The 25357-nt window shown below is 37.6% G+C and overlaps 1 protein-coding gene across 5 annotated transcripts in view; it reads left to right on the forward strand.

Moving 5' to 3' along the window:
* The window catches only part of LOC128695942 (zinc finger MYND domain-containing protein 11), a 208081-nt gene extending 200477 nt beyond the window's left edge, over positions 1-7604 (forward strand). For all 5 annotated transcript variants that reach the window (XM_070093069.1, XM_070093070.1, XM_070093068.1 and 2 more), the window contains 3 exons: positions 1740-1901; positions 2625-2743; positions 3050-7604. In XM_070093069.1, the coding sequence (XP_069949170.1) occupies positions 1740-1901; positions 2625-2743; positions 3050-3059 (291 nt within the window). In that variant the 3' untranslated portion in view covers positions 3060-7604. The remainder of the gene's footprint in view (positions 1-1739; positions 1902-2624; positions 2744-3049) is intronic.
* The last annotated feature ends 17753 nt before the right edge of the window (positions 7605-25357 follow it).

Below are 25357 nucleotides of genomic sequence, written 5' to 3' on the forward strand. Positions count from 1 at the left end.
ATCTATCTCTCTCTCTCTCTCTGTATCTCTCTCTCTCTCTCTCTCTCTCTCTCTCAGGTACACATAAGTAAAGTTATCATACATAGTATAAATTACCTAGGATAACCCAAAAAATCCAGACAAAGTGCTATACAGTGGATCTGTGCTCCAATGCCCTAAATTAATAATAATATTAATAATTATTATTATTATTATTATTACAATAATACATATGTACTAATATTAATAATAATAATATTATTAAACTATAATATAATAATCGTGTCCGCTCATTACTTACCTTAAAATATCTGTAGTCTTAATGTAGAGTGAGAGGTGAGTAAACAAGATTAAATGAATAAACGAATGAGAGTGTAGAAGGTTGGCGAGTTATGTAAACAAACGTTGTTGTTGTTGTTGTTACCAGCCTGGACACGAATGGTTTCTGTTCACTATGTCAAGCCGACCAGAAAAAATCTCATATTTGTTAATTTATATGTTTATATGTTATGTAGCCTGTTTATTATAATTTTGAAAAAGAAATCATAGATGAATTAAGCAAAATGTCTTTATCAATGTTTTATACACATTTAATGCACCTCAGTGATTATTGTGTTATTATCATTATTAATATGGCATCTTCAAGACCAATTTTACACTTAATGAGTGGCTCTGAGACAAACAAGCAGACAGAAAGACAGACACAGGTAGACAGAAAGACAGACACAGGTAGACAGAAAGACAGACACAGGTAAACAGAAAGACACACACAGGTAGACAGAAAGACAGACACACAGGTAGACAGACAAATAAACAGACACACAGAGATACATACACAGATATACAGGCAGACAGATACAGACAGGTTTATGTGCAACAGTGAAAACAAATAGAGAGTTCGAGAGTAAGAGCCTTTCTTGCCACAATCTCCAGTGCAAGATTCAGACTTCATCTTAGGGGCCATGGTGAAATTTACTATCCAGTTAGTTCAATTAATACAGTATGATGCTGCTGATAGGGCAGGGTTACTCAAACTGATGCTGCCTGCATGACGCATTGCCGCCACTAGTATTGTCAAATATTGTACAGTGGTGTGCATCAGCCGGCCCAGCCCAGCTGCCAGATGCACGGTCGTAAGTCGAGTGAACGTATGCCGAGCAGGTCGTAAGTCGGATGGTAGGTGTACTTGTAGTAAATAAAGATATTATTATTATTAGTATTATTATTATAAGGGATTCAGGAAAACCGGTTAGCCAGACTGGAGTCCTGGAGGTGGGAAGTACAATGCCTGCACTTTAAAGAAGGGGTTTGGGATATTGGCTATTTGGAGGTACATCTAAACTGTTGTATTTGAGCGCCTCTGCAAAGACAGTGATTACAGTATATATGAATGATGGTAAAAGTGTTGAACAATGATGAAAGCTCTTTCTTTTGTTTTGGGTCACCCTGCATCATTGGGAAACAGCAGACGTGTTAAAAAAAATTAAATGTGTGAATCAACTAGAAAGTTATTAATCACTTCCAAATATTAGTAAATCCTTGATTTAATGGAGAATTTAGTGGGGAGTAGGTCACTGGTATTGCCAATTGTGGTAGATGGGGATGACATTGTTTTACCATAATCATAACAGTGGACAGACTTTGAATCAGATGACTCAGCAGATTTCGTCTAGTACTATTTCTGAAATTATTAAATCAAGGTACATTAAATCAAGTGTTTGCTTATGTACTGTACTTTACTTATTTTCATTTATTTTCAGTTAAGACGAGAGTATGAAGCAGAAAAGCAAAAGGTAATACAATCCACAATGAAGCAGGTAGAGAAGGAGGTGGATAGAGCTAAGGAGGAGTACAGAGCTAAGATCTCTGAAATTGAAGACAAGCACAAACATTTGGTATCTGATACCAAGAAAAAACAGTGGGTATGTATACTAATTATTGTACAATGATACCAGTGTTCTGTGATATTTAACATTATAGTCACTTCTCTTATAATGCTCTTCTATATTTTGTGATTTTTTTTTAAAAATGTGATTGAAAAGTACATCCAAAATTTAACAGCAATGAAAAGACTCACATAGTACATGCTGTTCAATTTGGGATGCACTTTTTCAGTTACATTTGCAAAAAATTGCACTGTGTAGGCTAACTTTATGATCATAGCTTGGTTTATTGTAAGCGAACCTTTATTCTCCATCTAAGCAGTATTTATATAAATGCACAAAAATCAGACATTTATTCCATGCTTCTATATAGCATACATCAAAAAAATTCTACTCCATTTCTTATCCTTGAAGTGTTTCCTTTACAATTCCATAGAGAAACTGGCTAGAGTTCTTTTGTCCTGATGAGAAACTATGGTAGAGTATGTTGTAGACAGTGCACCTTATCAATTCTGGCTTGACCACAACATGAATAATTATTGAAGTAAAAGCACTGCTGAGAAAGTTTTTATTGAGGCTCCTTCACCCTCTGTGTGGAGCTTTAATTCTTCTAAAAGCTTGTTTTGCCACATGTGTTTTCTTCACTATTGTCCCCAGCATGACATCTAGATAAAAGAATAATATTCCCTGTATTGTAATCAAAATAACTTTTAAATCATTAAATATGTGAGATTTAAGTTTATTATTTTTTTACATTGCCAGTGCTGGACGTGCGAGGCAGAGGCAATCTACCATTGCTGCTGGAACACTGCCTACTGCTCTATTGAGTGTCAACAAATTCACTGGCATAAAGAGCACAAAAAACTCTGCCGCAGAAAGAGGTAACTTTGTGCATTTAGGGGACAAGTTGAGGGTGGAGAAATGAGAGAATATTTTTTATGGGTTTTTGACAAATTAAATGTCAGTCTGTGCTATTAGAGTTTGCATGGTTACAAAGTTTATTACTGTACACCAGTTGTAAATTTTTTATAAAATGGGATAACGTGTAATATGTGGAATGTGTGATTCTTTTAAATGAGAATCACTCACTAGGTTAAGGCTATCAGAATGTAGCAAGAAATTGTCCACTTTACTTTTATACTGTAAATAGCACCCTCCATGTATTATCTTTGGCATGGTTTTTGAAGCTGCTGGTGACTCAGCCACCTGCTATGAGGAGCGTCAAGTGTTGCAGAGATACAGTAGGTGAAGGACACTTGTAATGGAGCTTGGCTTGGAGATTGCAGCCTCCTGATACTCCTCTTGGACACAACCTGCATACTTCTGGTGACTTGTTTTCTGTTTGCAGATAGTATTTGGTATCATATTATTTTACTGTAAAATAATTTGGTTATGAATAGTGCTTTTTTCATGAAGGCATGTCTTACACATAGCTGCTAAGTGTGTTAGACAATGTGAAATTTACCTCCACCAAATGTACAGTGCTCACTAGTTAGTCGGTTTTGCAGTGTGTGCGTGTTTTGAACTGATTCTGTGCTCAGCGATCAATCTGCCCGGTCATGTATAGATTTTTTTATGTGGATAAAACAAGAATATATATAAGTGTTGGTAGGAATATAGAGAAGACAGCTTGCTGGCAAGCATAAAAATTTATACCCTACCTTCATTACCATGCTTATAAAGTATAGCCAGGTTAAATAATGCACAGATGATTAATGTGTTTGCCAGCAGATCCACTCATTGAAGATCCACTTAAGGAAGTAAAATTCAGTTGCATTGTATATGTAACTACCATATTGCTGACATGTAATTGAGTTAACGTTGATTCTCACATCTTTCTATTCACTCCAAGCTGCTGCAGTTATCCACTGAAGCAAAATGTTTATTAAATAATGTTAATTAATGTCTTTTCTGTTTTTTGAAAATTAATTTTCAAGAACAATACTGTACTTTGTACTGTACTGAGTTGTTCTCAAGTACACCACCTAATGATAAATCTTCTGTGAAGAGTGATCTTTTGGAGCTGTAGATTATTGTGCTTTGGTTTCTTATATGTTATTATAGAATATTGAAGAATATATTGATTTTAAACTTATTAATACATGTTTATTTTACAATAGGCAGCTTTTTGTTATTTGTGTGTTTGTAATTACAGTCATTCTTGGAACTCTAATGTATCACCTTTTAAAGTGTAGTTTTGGAGTCACTGTTGTTGACATTATGGTACCATTTTATTAGAGAACTTTTATTTAATGAGTTTTTAGTTATAATACAGTATACATGCAATACCTGTACTGTGTTTAGTTTCAACAGAGCAGTAATATTTTATATCTTTTTTATTTTTTTAGGATATAATTTGATTATAGTAGGTAATGCTAAAATATCTTTTATCATATCTATATCAATTATTTTTCCACAGTGTAAAATGGTTCTTTTTATAGTGCAATTAATGGATGATATAAGTTAACACTTTACCCAATTTCCTGAAGCCAACCCCATTTGCTGAACCACTATTATTCTCCTGGGCAAAATAATTAAAGGAAAAATATATCTCCTTGGGGTTTACATGACAATCTGACTAGATATAAGCATTTCATAGCATATACTACAATATTCAAGACCACATATAGTAACCTCAAAATTCAAAGTGTGATATCACTTATATGTATGGTGTGTTATCCTAATTAATATAACAGGAATCCTTTGATTTAATGTTAATGATTAGAATTAATATTTTGTTAATATTTGTTAACATAATAGCATTTTGATTTATTAGTAATTGTAGTTTAATGGGAAATAGATGTTTTGAATGTAACTTCAAATTGTTTAAAGATAAAAAACTGGGATTAATGCATATACATGGGTTTCTGAATTAGCATACAGTATTCTGTACCATAATAGATATCTAACACCTCTCAACAATAAATAGCTTAGCCTAATAAGAGAGCTACTAGTTTAGTAGCAAATATAAGATTATCAGTGTTCATGCAAAGAGAACTTGTCATACATATGGAGAGTAATGAAGGCAGCTTCATAGTGGCTCACTGGGGAAAACTCAGGTGAAATGCTACTTGTGTTTCAAGTCAAACAATATCATTGTTATTATATGCTGAAGATTTTGATTATGAGAAAATTAAAGAATATTTAAATTTTGCAATACTAACATGTGTTTGATTAAAGGCAAGTGAATTTTGGTCTCATTTTTTATGGTGGGCAAGCTTAGCCATGGCCTGTAACAGAGAAGAAGAATCAAAATAGTAGTTGGTAAGCTATCCATATAAAGCTTTAAGAAGAGCAGATTTTTTTTTTCAAAGATAGTGATGGCAGCTGTAAAGGATGTAAGGATAAGCCTTGTGCTTTCAAAGGTTTCACTTTCATTTTAGGTAAAGCTGTAGGCTGTATCAGTTGACACAATATATGTACCCTACAGTGTTCATCATTAAAGTATACTGGGGGAAACGCACCAGGTGTAATTTAATGTTCACATTTATTGACACATTTGTCAATGCCAGCTGAAAGTGGGACATCTCAGGACTCCCTATGGCTACTGGGTGCATCCTAAATGCCTTCTAAGCTTGTGTTGTGAATGGTTTTTATGTCCATAGTCTCCATGTACCATGTGGTCTTGAGGGCTGAGCTTGTCAGACGTTTTTGGCTATTGATGAATGAATATGGGCAGGAGTAGGTCTCTGCCACGAGACAGTTGCAGAGGTCATTGAATTACATAAGCAAGCCATCAAATGAAAGAAATAGTAGAAGCCAGTGATGCATGAGAGCATCCAGTGAAGAGCTGGTTGTGTCAGTTCCTTGAAGATTGTGTTCATGACATGACCACTCCTAAAGTACATCCAGGGAAGCCTAGAAATAATTGTAATAATGTAATTAGAATTGAGGTCTATCATCATTTGCCCAAATCTTTCTCCCAATGTGGTGCAAGGTTTTCATGCTAAACAGTGCTACTAGCCACACCATAAAATCTGTTGTTCAGTGACTTCGTAACTGTGAGGTACCCTTCTTTGATGACTGGCCAGGAAAATTCCCATATTTGAACTCTATTGAGAGGCTCTGGGCTGAGATAGAAAGAGATCTACTGGGGAAAGTATATCAGCCCACTCCCATGGTTTTAGGGCACCATCCATGTGTTGTGGTAAGTTTTACCCCATTAATCTCTGAAGAATGTGTGTTAATCACTTCTTAAATGGTTGAAGGCTGTCCTAAAGTGCAAGGAACGACTTATTTTGCGGTCGTGATTTTAGAAGGGGGCCATTGGGTACTGTAATGACAAACTATAGAGATGTCTTGGATGTTTAGCATACATCTAATGTATGTCTTGGATGATTCACTTAATAGAATTTTGGGAATGTGGATGTAATAAAAGTACAGGGTAATTGCTGGGTAAATTGTGAACTTTGTGTTTAATTGCCATTCATCACTGCCCAGTCTCTGTTGTCAAGTTTGCATCTATTTTTCACATATCATTATAACTGCCTTAGCATTTCCAGAGATGCTCACTATCATCTTCAACTTGGACTAAAATTTCAAAATTTAGACAGGATATTATAGGTATGCAAATAAAAATTTATGATTTAAAATATGCAAATAAAAATTTATGATTTAAAATATGCAAAGAAAAATTTATGATTTAAAATATGCAATTAAAAATTTATGATTTAAAAGTACCCAGATTTATTTATGCTGATTTTATTTTTGGTGTTATTGTAAGTACATTTTTTATTTGTGAATATTGATTTGTAGCAGTACATAGAAAGGATTCAGTGTTTTAATATGTCTGATTTACAAATTAAAAATCTTGCATCAGGTAATCTGTAGCCAGATAATATAATGTGTTCATTTCTGTTTTCTGCATAATATTGATTTCTTGCATTCAAAGGAAGTAACTATGTATATTATTTGCCCTAAATACTTGAATCTCCGTATATTTCCACACATTGAAATAGTGAACATCTCTTACAAATATTTTTTCCATTATTTAACTGAAACAGTTGTCCACACAATATTTTCTTTGATATATATAGTATCTCCAGGTGCTGCTTGTCAAAGATCACACATCAGCACTTAACTCATTTGATTATGTAGTTACAGTGGACCCCCGCATAGCGACTTTAATCCGTGCAAGAGGGCTGATTGTTATGCGAAATGTTTGGTATGCGAATGAATTTTCCCCATAAGAAATAATGGAAATCAAATTAATCCGTGCAAGACACCCAAAAATATGAAAAAAAAACATTTTACCACATGAAATATACATTTTCCTACACACAAAGAGAAGGATACATGCACAATAGTAGAGTAGTACATGCACAATATATATTGTGCATGTACTACTCTACTAAATGAAGAATAAATGACACTTACCTTTATTGAAGATGCAGCAATGACTGATGAGACACTGTGTCCTGGGAGTGCCTTTTCCTCCTGAGTACTGTAGGTCCTGTTTGGCATTTTCTTCCAGAACAGGCCTTATCACACTGTGTATGCCACTACGATTCTTAAATCTCTCAAACCAACCTTTGCTGGCTTTAAATTCACCAATATGAGCACTAGTTCCAGGCATTTTTCCCTGTTCACCTGGGTGTTAGTCGACTGGTGTGGGTTGCATCCTGGGAGACAAGATTAAGGACCCCAATGGAAATAAGTTAGACAGTCTTCGATGACACTGACTTTTTTGGGTTATCCTGGGTGGCAAATCCTCTGGGGTTAATTGTTTCTTGGTATTCTCAATAAGCCACACCAACAACGGTGCTACAGCAGCAGCAGCAGCTGACGGTGGTACAGCAGCAACAGACGATGCTACAGCAGCAACAGACGATGCTACAGCAGCAGCAGACGATGCTACAGCAGCAACAGACGATGCTACAGCAGCAGCAGACGATGTTACAGCAGCAGCAGACGATGCTACAGCAGCAGCAGACGATGCTACAACAGCAGCAGACGATGCTACAGCAGCAGCAGACGATGCTACAGCAGCAGCAGACGATGCTACAGCAGCAGCAGACGATGCTACAGCAGCAGCAGATGATGCTACAGCAGCAGCAGACGATGCTACAGCAGCAGCAGACGATGCTACAGCAGCAGCAGCAGCTGACAGTGGTACAACAGCAGCAGCAGCTGACAGTGCAGCAGCAGCTGACAGTGCAGCAGCAGCTGACGGTGGTACAGCAGCAGCTGTACCACCAATAGTAGCGATGGTTGATTGGGGTTTATTATACAACCTGGCCAGGAGACACGCACTCCACTTTCATACTTATCAATGATCTTTTTCTTCATCTCTATAGTAATTCTCACCCTTATTGCTGTAGGATTGGCACTAGAAGCTTTCTTGGGGCTCATGGTCACTTATTTTCCAGAAAAAATCACCAAAAAAACTGTAATAATACGAAATGTTCCGATTGTATGCTTGGGTGTTACCGTGGAGGCTGGCTGGTAAACAATGCCACCGGCGGAACATGTGAGCGTGGCTCAGGCCACACATTGGACGCGTCTCGGACGAAGGGCGGTGAGCGGGTTTTTGGGCGGTATGCGAGGCAAAATTTTTGCGAAAAAAGCGAGCGGTATGCGGATTGTACGGTATGCGATGCGTGCGGTATGCGGGGGTCCACTGTATTTTAAAACTAAAATACTGCCAGTAGGACTGTGGTTAATGAAAAAACAATTTATTCTGCACACAAGTTACAGAGTTTAAGAAATAGTAAGGTGTAAAAAACTTATGAAGAAAATAGAAAATTCAAATTATAAAGGATTATTTGGACTTGAAAATGTGTGATAAACTACATGACCACTGGAAAAAATATGTAAGAAAAACAAAAAGCCAAATTGCTTTGCCAATGTTAATGATGGGTCTGGTGATCTATTGAATACAAAATACAGTAGTGCATTTTTATATTTGTTATTTTTATCCCTCTGACTGAAAAGGTCTAGGGAATGTAGTCATGGTGCTGTTTTATCTCATTCTTTTGTCCAGGTGTGATTTCAGTCATTCCCTATTTTAAGAAGTTTAAAAAAATTATTATTGTTTTATGGGATGCATACTAGAATTTTAATCCAAAAGGCCTGTAAGTAAACAGTATTGTTATAATTAGGCTGTATGGTATTAACATAAAATCCTGTATATCAGACAAGTCAAACCTTTCCTTGAAAGTCATAGGGGTAAAGATTGTAAGATTAACAATTCCTAAATATTTCATTGCCGCCTAAGGAGCCTGATAAGAAGTTTACAAGGTCAACTTTTCGTATTTCAATGAGAACATGTTTAATATATGATATACAGTATTTTTACTTGGTGATAAATATTTTTCATGTTATTTATAGGTAAAGGCTGTTATCAGTCATTAAGTGATAGGAAAAATTGTTTTGTGTTATTCTATTCTTGATAGGATTTTCTTTTTAAATTATGTTATATTTTATCTGAACATATACTGTATGTCTGAAGTAACTTGTAAATTTAGTATGTGTGTGTCTGTACACCCACTTTTTTTCATCTCCATGTTCAGCTTATCTGTAATGAAATGTAATATCATGTGTTGCATGTACTGTGCTACACCACTGATGTAGTCCTTGATATTTTGATTACAAAAATATGGTCGGATGGTACATAATTAAAAATTTAATCCCTATCTTTGTGGTCTACAGTGAAATAGTGGTCTATAGTGAAACAGGCTTCATGAAGAAGTCCTGTTCTACCTCAGGTTGGGATTTCATTGGCAAGTTTTTTATTTCTTAAATGTTGATTTGAAAATTAATTAGAATTAGAGTTTTTATTTGAAGGCTCATCTGCTAGAAGCCAGAATCACTTAAATTGTCTGAGAGGCAGTTTGTAAATTATTCAACAATATATATATATTTTTTTTGTTTACATTTCTTAAGTGGGCTATAAACTGTAAGTGATATGTAACTTAAAAAAGGGAATAGCAATGTTGATGGACATGCTTATCTTGAAGAGAAATTTGTTATGCTGTGTATGTATTTGTAATTTGTTTTAAGGAAATGTTTGCTTATAAATTATTAGAGATTGCAGAAATAGTATTGCTGGCATTTTTAGCATACCATTGGTTTTTCAGCAATCTGTCTCATTCCTATTTTACAGTGTACATTATTTTAGGTTAGACAATATTAGGTTACATTAGGTAATGGAAATGGGCACATATCTCTACATTAGGTTATGTTCATTTAAAAAATTAGCAGATTTTAACAAAAAATTCAAAAAATACTTTGCAGGGAGGTACATATAGTATATTTAATGTACTATCAGCCTCATAAACACTGACAAAATGCTGTATGGAACTAATATAAAAACCAATGCTCTATTTATTAGAGAAAATGTTTTTTCAGTGATCTTTAAATTGCTTTTACAGTGGAACCTCGGTTTTCATGACTAATCCGTTCTAAAAAAATCTGACGAAAACCGAATCATACGAAAACTGAAGCAATATTTCCTGTAAATAATGTAAATCCAATTAATATGTTCCAGACACCCAAAAATATTAACAAAATACATTTATAGAGAATAACTATAGTTATACATACAGAAAACAATGAGAAATAAATATAAATGTTTAATGAAATGGATAAATGAACATTTAACATCACTTTTACCTTTCTTGAAGACTCTTGTTGGTGTATGGAAGATGGCAAGGAGGGGAGAGGGAGGAGGAGAGGTTATTGTTTGGAAGGGGAATCCCCTTCCATAAGGACTTCAGGTATCAAGACCCTATTCAGGATTACTTCCCTTCTTTGTCTTTTACTGGTACTAGGACCAGCTTGAGAGTCACTGTACCCTGCCGCACAAAAAATCTGTCCAGAGAGGTCTGTTTCTGGCGTCTCTTTAAGATTTGCCTAAAATGAGACAAGGCATTGTCATTGAACATGTTGCAGACACAGCTTGCAACAGCTTTGTTAGGGTGATATTTATCCACAAAACTTTGCAACTCACTCCACTTTTCACACATGTCCTTAAGCACTGAAGAAGGTACATTCTCTCCTCTCTTTTCTTCCTCCTCTGAAACAATTTCCTCAGCTGTGGTCTGTTGCTGTTCCAGTTAAAGGCCTTGCAGTTCTTCAGTGGTCAGCTCTTTCTTGTGGTCATCTACCAACCCTTCAACATCCTGGCCACTCACATCCAACCCCATGGACTTCCCCTAAGACTCAATATTCTATCGTGTTTCTCGCCTTTGCTATCACAAGTCTGGCACTGGGAACTTTCTTTGGCCCCATGGTGGCTTATTTAGCAGTCGCACTCAATAAACAAGCACAAAAACAATGGATTATTACGAAATGTTTCAGGTGAACGAGTGGGGTGATGCTCACTCAACAAGAAACAAAGGCAGACTGAGTTACTCAGCACTTGAGTGGCCGAGTGACACGGACGTGTTTGGTATAGACCATTTTCAACTCTTCGAAAACCGAGCGGATGTACAAAAACTGGGACAAAATTTTGACGAAAAAAGTCATCGAAAAACGAATCCTATGAAAACTGGGGCATACTAAAACAGAGGTTCCACTGTATATACATTTATATGAGAATAGGTTGCCATTTTATATGAAGTTGAAGCATTCACTAGTTTGACTAAGATCACTGAACATTTTAGATCTAGACCATTTCTTGTGCTATCTTAGTCATATGTTACTTTACCTGTGCTTAACTTAAATTTAATTTATTTCAGCATTCTGTCTATTTTAGCAGAGGGGTTTAATATAATTTACATTCTTTGCCAAGATAGTTGCTTCATTCTGGAGAGTAACTCAGTATTTTTTTCTTAACATGTCGGATGTCTCCCACCAAGGAAGGGTGGCCCTAAAAAGAAGGAAACACTTTCACCATCATTTAATATGTTTACCTTATTTTGCACTCTATACTTCATACCAGAAAATTGTTTGCTGGTGGAAAGATTCTAGTTTGATCTTGGGACATGTTTCATATATTGAATATTTTCAATTTTCACTGGTTATACCATATTATCCAATCATCTCTGTATTAGTTTTATATGTGTAAAGAAGAGTCTCACAGATCAAAATATTTTTTTCTTATTTTGTTATGCTTTAATGACATTGTCATATGTAACATTTTAACTTATACAGAATACCTCTTAGTTTTTATTTGTATCACTAACACATGAAGTGCATATTTTATACTAACTACAGTAGTCCAGTTATCACCTAGCTAAAGATGAAAAAATAATTGCTGTGGTCTCAGATAAGCTTATCAACAACTAATTGGACCATTTTTTAAACCCTATACTGTCTGTGTTTCTTTTTTTACCTTCTATATCATACTGTTTTATTTATTATGTGTGTTCAGATCACCTCAACACTACCTCATTTCTTTTCATTGTTTGTATTATTTTGACTTTTATGACTTGCATTTATTTAGTAACATGAAGTGTTTTCTACAAATTAAATAAAGTTCTTAGCAGCTTCAGTTTTCCAAGGGTTTTCACACATCGGTATAGCAAAATATATATTTTCATTCTAATTATGTTTTACAAACATGCATACACATGTATAAGTCTATTTTGTATACTTCTACTACTACTATTACTACTACTATTACTAGTCCTATTACTAGTACTATTGCTACTACTGCTATTACTACTGCTACTAATATTACTACTGCTGCTACTGTTGCTACTACCATCACTACCACCACTACCACCACCACCAACACCACCACCACCACTACCACCACCTATTACCACCACCACCCATTACCACCACCACCCATCAACACCACCCACCACTGCCACCACCACCACCCATCACCAATGCCCACTGCCACCACCACCCACCCACCCACCACTACCCACCCACCACCACCTCCACCACCCACAACCACCACCAGCCACCACCATCACCTACCACCACAACTGCCACCCACCACCATCACCCACCACCACAACTGCCACCCACCACCACCATCACCCACCACCAACCACCACCATCACCATCACCCACCATCACCCACCACCATCACCCACCACCATCACCCACCACCATCACCCACCACCACCACTACCACCACCAACCACCACCATCACCCACCACCACCACTACCACCACAAACCACCACCATCACCCACCACCACAACTGCCACCCACCACCACCAACCACCACCATCACCCACCACCACAACTGCCACCCACCACCACCAACCACCACCATCACCCACCACCACAGCTGCCACCCACCACCACCATCACCCACCACCTCCACCCACTGCCACAACTACCTCCCACCACCACCACCAACCACCACCCCCACCACCACCCACCACCACCACCATCACCCACCACCACAACTGCCACCCACCACCACCCACCACCTCCACCCACTGCCACAACTACCTCCCACCACCACTACCACCAGCCACCACCACCAACCACCACCACCAACCACAACTGCCACCCACCACCACCATCACCCACCACCACCACCTCCACCCACTGCCACAACTACCTCCCACCACCACCACCCACCCACTGTCACCCGCCACTGCTACTACTACCACTACACCACCACTGCTACTACCATTACCACTTACTATTCTTTCATACAAAGTCATCTTACATTTGCTGTCATTTTAAAAGAAACATTAATGTTTACATTGTAATTTTGTTTTAGTTCATCATAACATTCACAATCATAAGCCATGTTCATTTTGCATTCCATAGCCATGTCTATTCACTGTTCTCAGAATTTTTATATTTTCTTCAGTAGAATACATATTAATTCAGCTTGTATTTAGTGTAACAAACTTTACTCCAAGGCTCAAGTAATAATATGACTTTACACAGAATGTATATTTTTCTTATCAAACTTTTAAATTTCTGTGGTGGTGTTTTCACACATATTTGGTTGTCAGTCGTGAAGATTTTACCTTTATTGGTGTAACATTAAACACAAACACATTCACACAATTTCTGTGCAACTAAGTGTGACTTCTCTCTAAGAAAGTTAGTGCTCGAGAGTTTTCAAATTAAAAAGAATCTTGTGTACGTAGGTTCATAGAAAGAATATGATACATTGCTATTTTTTATTGCTTGTTTGAAGTTGTACTGAGGAGTAGCAGACTTCAGCAGTAGAGTTTTGTTCCAGGAGTTAGGTGTGTGCAAGACTCAGTTTGCCAGGTGTGTTTACTTTACCTTTATGATGGTAATTGTAAAAAGTTAAAAAATGTGTCTCTGAAAGTTAAAGTAAATGAGAGTATTGCACTGGTTTTCTTGTGTAGTGCTGCCTCTAATTAAGTACAGTGGTACCTTGACTTACGAGTTTAATTTGTTCTGTGACCCAGTTCATAACTCAATTTGCTCGTATATCAAATAAATTTTCCTCATTGAAATTAATTGAAATGCCATTAATCCATTCCAGCTCCCAAAAAACCACCCAAATTTTTTGGTTACAGGTTTTTAAATAAGAAAAATGTATTTATAAATAAATATTGTATACTCCACCCACCACCTTCACTGCTCCACCCACCACCATCACTACTCCACCCACCACCATTACTACTCCACCCATAACTATCAGTACTCCACCCACCACCATCACTACTCCACCCACCACCATCACTACTCCACCCACCACCATCACTACTCCACCCATAACTATCAGTACTCCACCCACCACCATCACTACTCCACCCACCTTAATGTTTCTAGAAAAACTCTGAGTGCTGAAATGGAGGTTATCTCTTCCCCGGATTTATATGAGAACCAAGCAAGGGACGAGGTGCCTCACTTCAATTTGGGATTAATGTGGGAGTATTATCCTTTCAGTTATGTCTTGGAAGTGCGTTTGGGATGGGATGAAGTACCTGACATTCCTCTGGATACAGAGTTGGATTTGACTTCAGATACGCCGCCAGCTGGTGGTGGCGTATTCGAAGCTTTCTCGTAACTCGAATTTTGGTTCATAACTCAAAGCAAAAAATCGACCAAGCGACAGCTCATAAATTGGAAAACTTGTAAGTTGGAGCACTCATAAGTCAAGGTACCACTGTATCTGAAAGATAATGAGGGTCATACTGTAGTGGTAAAAACAGGGTTGCATTGTACTTTTTTCTGTATATGTACCCACAGTATGCCAACATGCTTAGTCTTACAGGTTAGGTTAATTTTATAAAAAAACTCGATAGTCACTACCACTCAAAAATGTCTCTGCGTTTTACTGGGAGTCACAGGGATGAAGGTCACTACAAAGAGATCAAAGTCACATTTATTCCGATTAGATATCTGCTTGACACTGCCATTTTTTTTTTTAACTCTTGATGAGCAAGTTTTACCATTTATCTCACTATTGTTTTATAGTTTAAGCATTTGTGCAATAATACTTGGCAATATCTTGATGCTGTTCAAAACTAAAGTTGATTTCACAGGTGAGAATTATTGAGAGTTATATTCTTAGTGTTGAAGTTAAACAAAATGGTGTCATTGTCAGTCATTATATAATGTGATTATAGGTCACTAGTAATATTGTTGTGACCAAAAAAATTAACACATTTTTAAGAAGTTTTATTACAGTGCAGCTAATGAAAATGAAGGATTTTGCAAGTTACATAAAATATGTATCTTAAGGAAATTAAAACAAAATAATGATTAATAAATCTGTTGTTTAGCATACCAGCACTTTTGATGTTTATTTTCATATGGAATAAAAGGCTTGAAAGATGTGTTAAATAAGGATATATTAAAGTATACTAGATTACAATGACTAGCTCATGCTACTAGGTAAGAGAGGAAAATGATAAAGTTCACTTAATAATGCATTAGCTAGTCCTTAATATAACAGACTAATGGGGGATAATGGGTAGTCAGTAATGACAGTTGTGGTGGATATAGAGAAGTGTGTTTTACCATGATAGTAACAATAACCAATAATTCTGAAATCGACTAACATTGTCCGTTGTTACTTAATCAACTGACCTAGCAGACTTTGTTTTATATTTCCAAAGTCTGTTGTATAGAGGTCCGTTATATTGAAGTTTTACTCTAATATTGTCAAGACACTAAAGGACGCCTTTGTTTATACAAAGAACAAGCATCTCTTAAAATTGTTGAATAATTCAGTAGTGATAAGTTGGTACAGGTAAATAGTTGAGGGAGATTCAGGTCACTAGATTTTAATTGGTGCATTGCCAGGTTCTTTAAGTTGATTGGCTGCCCAGTGATGTAAACATAGCAATATTATTTACAGATTGCAGTACAAGTGCTAAGTTTGATTTAACTTAGGTACAAAGACACTTAAAGAACAAATTTATTATAGACAGTATTTAACTGGGAAGAGCTAGAACAAATTTATTATAGACAGTATTTAACTGGGAAGAGCTTTATGATACTTGAGTAAGCTCTTCCCATAATCATACCATCTATAATAGAGGGTAGCCCTTGTGGCTTAGCGCTTCTTTTTGATTATAATAATAATAATAATATAATAGAGGGTGGCTCAGCACCAAGGGTGTTTCTAATATACTTATTGGAAATACTTGTCATCCTACAACTTGATACGATTTCTTCGCCTTTTGTACAACACATGCAATCTCAGCTGCTTTTTCACACCTTATATCGTGGTGGTAAACAAATAATATAGGTAGGGTCTAATAAATCATCTGATAAGCTTAGCTTGGTATATTCTGTCCTTGAGCAAGTAAATGTGCACTCATGCATGCGTGTATGTACATACTCGCCTACTTGTGGTTACAGGGATCAATTCTCAGATCCTGGTCCCACCTCTTAAGTTGCCATGCTTCAGATTCACTCCTTTATTTCCTTGTGGGCCCAATAGTATTTGCTCTTAAAACTATGTATGGAACCTGCCTCTACCACTTCCTCACCAAGACTGTTCTACTTCCCAACCATCATGAGACTGAAGAAATATATCCAGACATCCCTGTACATCATTTGTCTTTAACTTTCAGCTGTATCCCAGCATTCCCATTTCTTGCCTCTTAAATAGCCTATCCCTGTCTCTTTTATCAGCTCCTAGAATTTTTTTTTATGATTCCCCAGTTATTTTGTCCACCAATGTCATTAGATTCATTTCCATTAGCTTCTACTTGTAGCTCATGCCCCTTAACTCAGGAACAAGCCTTGTTGCATGCATCTGCAATTTCTCAAGCTTCTTAATATGCTTTTTCATGTGCTGGTTCCATACTGGTGATGCATAGTCCAAGATGGGCCTATGTGTTGTTGTATAAATGGCCCAAAATGACTTTTTGGATGAGATTCCTGGTGGCTACTCTTGGATTTTCTAGAAAAGCATTGGCCACAGACGTTATTTGGCTGATATGAGCCTCTAGCAATATTCTGGGCATTATGCTAAATCCTAGATCTTACTCTTTGAGTGAAGCCTACAGCCTCTGTTCCCTAATCTATACCTTATCTCTTGTCTTGCTCCTTCCCTGATCTTCATGATCTTGCCTTTACTGTGGTACTATGAATGAATTCATGCAACCACTTATCTGACCACTCTTGCAATTTGTCCAGATCCCTTTGAAGTCTTTCCTTGTCCTCATCTGTTTTTATTCTTATCAGTTTTACACCTTCAGCAAACAGCGATATGTTTGAATCAGTTCCATCTAGAATCTCACTCACAAATTAGAAACAGTACTGGTCCTAATACCCACCCTTGCAGAACCCCACTAGTTACTCTTTCCCCATTTTAACTTCTTTCCTCACAGTCATTCTGTTCCTTCTCCTAATTTATGCTTTGTTCCTGCATCTCAAGTTTTTGGCCCAGCCTCTTGTGGAGTACAGTATCAAATGCCTTTTTGCAGTCTAAGAATATCCAGTCCACTCAACTAACTAATTTCTCTTTGCCCGTTTTTTTTTTCTTTCTCATTTATTCTTTTGTTGCACATTTGTTATCTTGTCATAGAACTTCAACAAGTTAGTAAGACAAGATTTGCCATCCCTAAACTCATGCTGGTTATTGTTTACGAAACCACTTCTCTCCGTGTTACCACTCTCCCCCTGATAAGTTTCTCCATTACCTTTTGAGGTATGCATGTCACAGAAACTAGTTTGTAAGTTAACACCTTCTGTCTCCTTTCTTAAATCTAGGGAATATATTTGCTGTCTTCCAGATCTCTGGTAACTGTTCCATACCCATTGACTTATTGAAGATCACCTAGTGGTTTAAATATTGCTTCTACACCCTCTTGCACAATCCATGAAGATCCCTCCTCAGGTTGCATTGCCTTCGATGTATCCAGGTCCATTGAAAGTTTTTTTTTTTTACCTCTTTCCCTGTTGTGTGGATGGTAACTAGTACTTGTCAGTGCCCCCAGTTCCTCAGTCTCTCACTTAGAAGACCTCTCAAATCAGTTAAACATTTCATAGACTTCCTTGTCATTGTTCATGAGCTGTCCTTCCTTCCTTAGTCAAATTACCTAGTCCTTTACTGTCATTGTTGTTCTGATGCGGCTGTGAAGCAGTTTCAATTCAGACTTGGCCTTTGCCATTATGTCATTCTCAAACTGTCTCTCAGCCTTTCTCCTCACCCTAGCATATTCATTTCTGGCCAGTCTGCTCACTTCTGTGCTTCTCTCTGTCTCTGTCTAGGTTGGGGTCCATGTGCCATGTATCAGCCTCCGAGTGCGTATGTATGTAGCCTATAAGCTATGTATGAGCATCTTGATGCTTAAAGGAAGTGTAGGCATGTGTTCATGTCCATGGTTGTAGATGATCAGTACCAAGATGTAAAATAATAGAACAAGGATTGTATTAGATGCAGTCTGTGCACAGTTAACATTATTTCTGTGAAACATTAGCTGTTGTTGTTATTGCACATCATACATAATTAAGGTGTTTGTACAGTTATATTAGATCCTTAATTTGAAAAAAAAAAAAGTTTTTAATTATAAGAATCAATGTTTAAAATGTTTTTCTCAAGTGTTTTTTTATTACTGCATCAAACCCTCATTTTTAAGTTTAACATTTGTAAGCTTATGTTGTAAGTTAACACTGGTAGTATGGTATATTTTATTTGTATGATTGGTTGGGTTCAGAAGATGCACATGAGTTGAGTGGTCCCACAGAATGTGAGTTATACAAATACAGTATTTGATACATTTTCATTGATTATATACACATGTATTTCTAATATGAAAAAACTTTAAATGTGTGATGTGTATTAATTTAGAAAAATGTTTCAAGGAATACATTTGTTTCTAAAATATAGTCACTTCCCTTCCCCGCCCCCCCCCCCCTTTTTTTTTTTTTTTACTTTTTTAAACTTAGCAGATTTTAGAAACCTTACTAGTGGTTTGATCTGTGAATGCAATATCATTAATTTATTCCTGTGGGACCCACCAATTTTCAAGATGCAGTAGCTCTGGAGATATAATAATGCTTGTGAACACAGTGACTTAATGGTGTAAGTTCTAACAGTAAGCAGTGCCACAAGCCACTTGTTATAGTCAGCAATAGAGAAGTGCTATATGTGTGTGCTTGAGGTTATTACTACAAGATTGTTCTGTTTTGTGTGACTATGAAGACATTATAATGATCAGTGAAATAAAGAGAGCAGCTGCTGTTATACTACATGCACTTTCATTTTTCTCCAATTTCATTTGAGCACTTTAATAAATAGCAGAGATAATGTTTTGAAATTTAATGACTGGAATATTTTTGGCAATATATTATCATATATTGGAGGCAATTTCACATATACAGTGGAACCTCTACTTACGAGTTTAATCCATTCCATGACCTTGCTCGCAACTGGATTTGCTCGTTTGCAGAGTCAGTTTTCCTCATTTAAATTAACTGATAATGGAATTAATTCGTTCCAGTGGAATTCCAGTCACGAGAAAATACTTTAATAATTTCCCTAATATCAACTCTACAGCTTATTTATCTATCACAATTCATGATGTCTGCCACTGCTGCTTCATGTTGTCTGCCACTGCTACTTCATGATGTCTGCCACTGCTGCTTCATGTTGTCTGCCACTGCTACCTCATGATGTCTTCTGCTGATGTCGCCAAAGAATCGAACATTTCTCCTATTCTGAGCTCAATTTCAAGGTACTTTTCATCGTGAAACCAATTAAAATCATATTTATTTTTGTAGTATATCTTCCATTCTATCACATGAGACCAAATAAAATGAGAATACAACCATAAAAACCATACAAAAATATACTGCTAAGGGGAGGCTAATGGCTGAGAAGTGAACTCCGTTATTTATGGTCCGATTTCTTTCATTTTTGGTGTACGTTTAGAAGCATCTTTTCATCATACATTGCCCAAGTTTCAATAAGATAGTCCAACAAACAACTGAGATCCAGTTCCCTAGATCAAGAGCAAGAGTCCCCTCACCAGTGTCAATTAACCTCCCTTGAGGCCCGCTCGCATCTGGAAATTTTACTTGCGTCTGGAAGCAAAAAATCGACCGAGCAGCTGCTCGTATCTGGAAAAACTCACACATGGATGCACTCGTAAGTAGAGGTTCCACTGTATTTTTGTGAATGTTTTTTTTTTCACTTAGTTTTTTATGTTGAGGTATAGCTCATGTAATTCTGCATTAATGAATTCCAAATTCATTTCTACATAGCTTTCCTATGCCTGAAATAAATGAAGTTTCTTTTAAGACTTTTTTTTTTACATTAATATCTGCAGGGTCATACCATCCTGCAAAAGGGATGTGCAAAGGTACGAATATGCAAAAGTTAGTAGTGAGTGAAGGGAAGGGGTGTGTGAGGAGTAGGGTTAGTTGAGGTAGGGGTTTGTACAAGAATAAAACATAAGTCAGAGTTGGTACAGTGGGTTAGTTTGTTAATAATACAAGAGAGGGGCTGCATTAAATGTGGGATTTTCAGTGAGGAGGTCAGAGTGAGTGTGTTGGGATGGTGTAGGTATCGGAAGTGAATAGTGTGTGCCTGATGATAGGACAATCTATTAAGTTATGGTGGACTGAGAGTTCAGCTTGACAGTCCTCACAGAGCAGTACCATGGCATCCATGAGCAAGTGATGTGACTGATACGTAAGCATGAGAGTGCAGTCTCCCAATCCCAGCAGTTATGGAAAGGTTGCCAGAATCCTAAACATGGTTTGGTAAAAAAAAAGTTTTGCGATTCGACACGTACCAATATTATTGCCAGTGGGTGCGGAGTTGAGAGAGCACTGAAAAATAGTCCAACAAAGGAATAACTGCCAAATTAAGAGGTCATGAATGGCTGACAGAGTGGCTGAATCTGCTTGTTTATTGCCCTGACCATCAGCATGTCCAGGGACTCAGGAAAAAAAAAATTGTTTACCAGAAATGTGACATAACAAAAATCATTTCCGAATAGCTTTTAATGTATGTACAGCCTCTCCTCATTTAGTGACATACTCCTTTACCGACAACTCGGATTTACAAGATGTTCTCTGACCAGTATGCATACCTAAGTACAGCCTTTCCTCACTTAACGACGGAGTTCCATTCCTAAGACCACGTTAATAAACGAATTTGTCGCTAAATGAGGAGCATGCTATAATGGTAGTGGGTCTGTGTCAACCATCTTTGATATTTTTTTAATGTTACCTTTGCACCATTTATAACATTTCTGGTATATTGTTAAGTGTTTATACAGCATTGTACTGTATATTGTAATAAACAGAATTGAGGAAATCAGCTCTAACATACATTATTTAGGTATGCATACTGGTCAGAGAGCCCATCATAAGTCCGAGTTGTCAGTAAACGAGTACATCACTAAATGAAGAGAGGCTGTAATGTATATTAGAGCTGATTTAATTTATTCTGTTTGTTACAATATATAGTACTCTATAAACATTTAAAAATATACTAAAAACGTTATAAATGGTGCAAAGGTGGCATTAAAACAATATCAGAAATGGTTGATGGCACAGCAGCTGCTGCTGCTGTACCACGGTCGGCTGCTGCTGTACCACGGTCAGCTGCTGCTGCTGCTGCTGCTGTACCACGGTCAGCTGCTGCTGCACCACGATCAGCTGCTGCTGCTGCTGTACCATGGTCAGCTGCTGCTGCTGCTGTACCACGGTCAGCTGCTGCTGCACCACCGTCAGCTGTACTACTCGAAGATGTGGAGAGACTGTTGTTGGTGTGGCTTAACGAGAAACAATTACCGAGAAACAATTAACCCCAGAGGGTTAGCCACCCAGGATAACTCAAGAAAGTCAGTGAGTCATCGAGGACTGTCTGACTTATTTCCATTGGGGTCCTTAATCTTGTTCCCCAGGATGCGACCCACACCAGTCGACTAACACCCAGGTGAACAGGAAAAAATGTCTTGAACTAGTGCTCATATTGGTGAATTTAAGGCCAGCAAAGGTTGGTTTGAGAGATTTAAGAATCGTAGTGGCATACACAGTGTGATAAGGCCTGTTCTGGGAAAAAAATGCCAAACAGGACCTACATTACTCAGGAGGAAAAGACACTCCCAGGACACAAGCCTATGAAAGACAGGCTAACTTTCTTGTTTTGTTGTAATGCTAGTGGGGATTACAAAGTGAAGCCTTTACTCCTGTATCACTCTGAAAATCCCAGAGTGTTCAAGAAAAACAGTGTCTCATCACTCATTAACCCTTTGACTGTTTCCGACGAATAAATACGTCTTACAAGCCAATGTTTCTGATGTATTTATATGCATAAATTCTAGCAGCTTCAAATCAAGCAGGAGAAAGCTGGTAGACCCACATGTGAGAGAATGGGTCTCCATGGTCAGTGTGCACCATATAAAAAAAATCGGGGAGCCAGTAGTGCATTGTGGGAATGCCATTTCAGTTGTCCTTTTTCAGCATGTCTAGCGGTAAGAAATATGTGATTCCCTAGCAAATCTGGGACTCTTCTCTTCCCAAGTGATGCTCTAACACAGATGGAAGTGTCAGTGAAGATCAATTTCATGATGTCGAGGAGCTTGAGACCAAAAGCAATGGAGGAGGAGGAGGGGAGGAAGAGGAGGAGGAGGAAGAGGAGGAGGAGGGGGGAGGAAGAGGAGGAGGAGGAAGAAGAGGAAGAGGAGGAGGAAGAGGAGGAGGAGAAGAGGAGGAGGAAGAGGGAGAAGAGGAGGAGGAAGAGGAGAAGAGAAGGAGGAGGAAGAGGAAGAGGAGGAGGAGGAGGAGGAGGAGGAGGAGGTGGAGGAGGAGGAGGAAGAAGAAGAAGAAGAAGAAGAAGAAGAAGATGTAATAATATTTTTCCCTTGAAGCAAGAAAAAAATAAAGTCCACCCCATGACAGTGACAAGATAAGGGGAGATAACATCTGATAAGAGCTGACTTTGATGAGCGTAAACGAGGGTGGAGCTGATGAGGAAATATTAGATGACCATCACCCTCCCTTTGTTTTTGCTGGTACACAAACATTTCTGTCTGTCTATTTGTCTGTCTCTCAAGCTCCCTGTCTGTCCATCTAGCTCTCTGTCTCAGAGAGAGCCACAAGACTGTGTCATCATCACGTTTACTCACATCTTCAAGCAGAGTATAGCACTTTGTCTGGATTTTTTGGGTTATCCTAGGTAATTTACACTATGTATACTTGTATTTATGTGTTCCTGTGAGACAGAGATAGACAAACAGAGAGAAAGAGAGAGACAGATTGAAAGAGATAGAATGAGGGAGAAAGATAATTAGATAGAATGGAGGGGAAGCAGCATCCGACCCCATTGTTTTGAGAGGCGGGAGGGGGAGTGAGTAATGAGGCAATATGTCACTTTGACAGCTGCCGACTCCTGACTCAAAACAATTATAAGCCACACACTCGCACACAAGACAAGGAGGAGGAGGAGGAGAAGGAGGAGAAGAAGGAGAAGGAGAAGAAGGAGAAGAAGGAGCAGGAGGAGAAGGAGAAGGAGGAGAAGGAGAAGGAGGAGGAGAAGAAGGAGGAGGAGAAGAAGGAGGAGGAGAAGGAGAAGGGGAAGGAGGAGAAGGAGAAGGAGAAGGAGGAGAAGGAGAAGGAGGAGAAGGAGAAGGAGAAGGAGGAGGAGGAGGAGAAGGAGGAGAAGGAGAAGAAGCCACAAGACTGCGTCATCAGGAAAGTAGGATGGAAGGAATGACACACGACCATTTACCTAGGATAACTACATAACACAACTGCCTGCTAATACTTTGCAGAAAACTGCTCAGACGAGGTGTTTTGTCTTTGCACATAAAAAAAAAAGTCCACAAAATGCACACACACTGGTTTTGTGTGTGAGGAGTGTAAAACACCATTGTGTATGACAACATGTTTCAAAGAGTTCCACAAGCTGCAGAACTTCCAGGAATATGTTCGGTGACTGTATATTGGTATATATATTATAGAACAATAGTAATAAAAAATTTTTTGTATTGTTTGTTTTTGTAAACAAGTTTTGTAAACAATATATTGATAATTATGTTTGTGTGCTTATTGTGTTGTATACAACGAGTGTATATATGTACATTGCACCTTACTTTGGTCTCATAGGTCACATAAGTTATGTGAAAAAATAAAATAGTGAAAAAAACAAAAAACCTTCAAATACAAGTAAACTAAAGTTTACCGGGTGAGCGGCAGTCGCTGCTGTTGCCATACACAGCTCATTTTCTGCAAACTTCACGGCTCTATATCTCGGTAAGTAGTGATGGCAAAAATTTTTTTTTTGGACTAAAACACTCTGAAAAATAATCTTAACATTTTCATAAGAAAAAATAATTAGTTTTTTTTTCGAATATTTGGCGACATAGAATGACAGTTTCAGAGAGGGGCCTGAAACAGTCAAAGGGTTAATACTCTCCAATAAAGGTAAGTGTCATTTTAACATGTATATAGTTATTGTGCATGTCTCATTGTTTTCTTTGTTTGAAAATGTATATTTCATGAAAAAAAAACTAATTTTTTTTAATACTTTTGGCTGTCTGGAATGGATTAATTGGATTTCCATTATTTCTTATGGGGAAAATTAATTCGGCTAACGATAATTTCATCTAACGATGAGCTCTCAGGAACGGATTAATATCGTTAACCGAGGGTCCGCTGTAATGCATAATGTATATATGTACACTCGTTGTATTCAACACAACAAACGCACTAATATTTTCATCATTGTTTTGTTTGCAATAATTGTTTACAACAAAAAACATGCAAAAATGTTGTATATTAATAATGTTCTATTGTATATTTACGTATGTACAGTCACTGGACATGTTCCTAGAACTGCTACAGTCTGTGAAAGTCTTTGAAACAAGGTGTCACGCACAGTGATGTCTTACTCATTTGTGGACCAGTATGATTTTATATTATGCTTATAGACATGAGGCATAAGCATTATTGTTACAAAAAACAAATACATTTCAGCCACAGTCGTCTCCTTCCACCGATGGATGACAATGCACTTTGTCCTGGAACTGCTGAGTCAGTGGCTTGGGTCCCAGACTCACTCCCAGTCTGGACTGGTGCTGCATGCTTGCATGCTGGTGGCAGCACCACCTACTGGCACATGTGATCTATCCATCCCAATTGTAGCCACATCATTGTCACTTTCACTGTCTATTCCAGGT

Source organism: Cherax quadricarinatus, chromosome 41 (assembly GCF_038502225.1).
Source record: "Cherax quadricarinatus isolate ZL_2023a chromosome 41, ASM3850222v1, whole genome shotgun sequence".
NCBI classification, from domain to species: Eukaryota; Metazoa; Arthropoda; class Malacostraca; order Decapoda; family Parastacidae; genus Cherax; species Cherax quadricarinatus.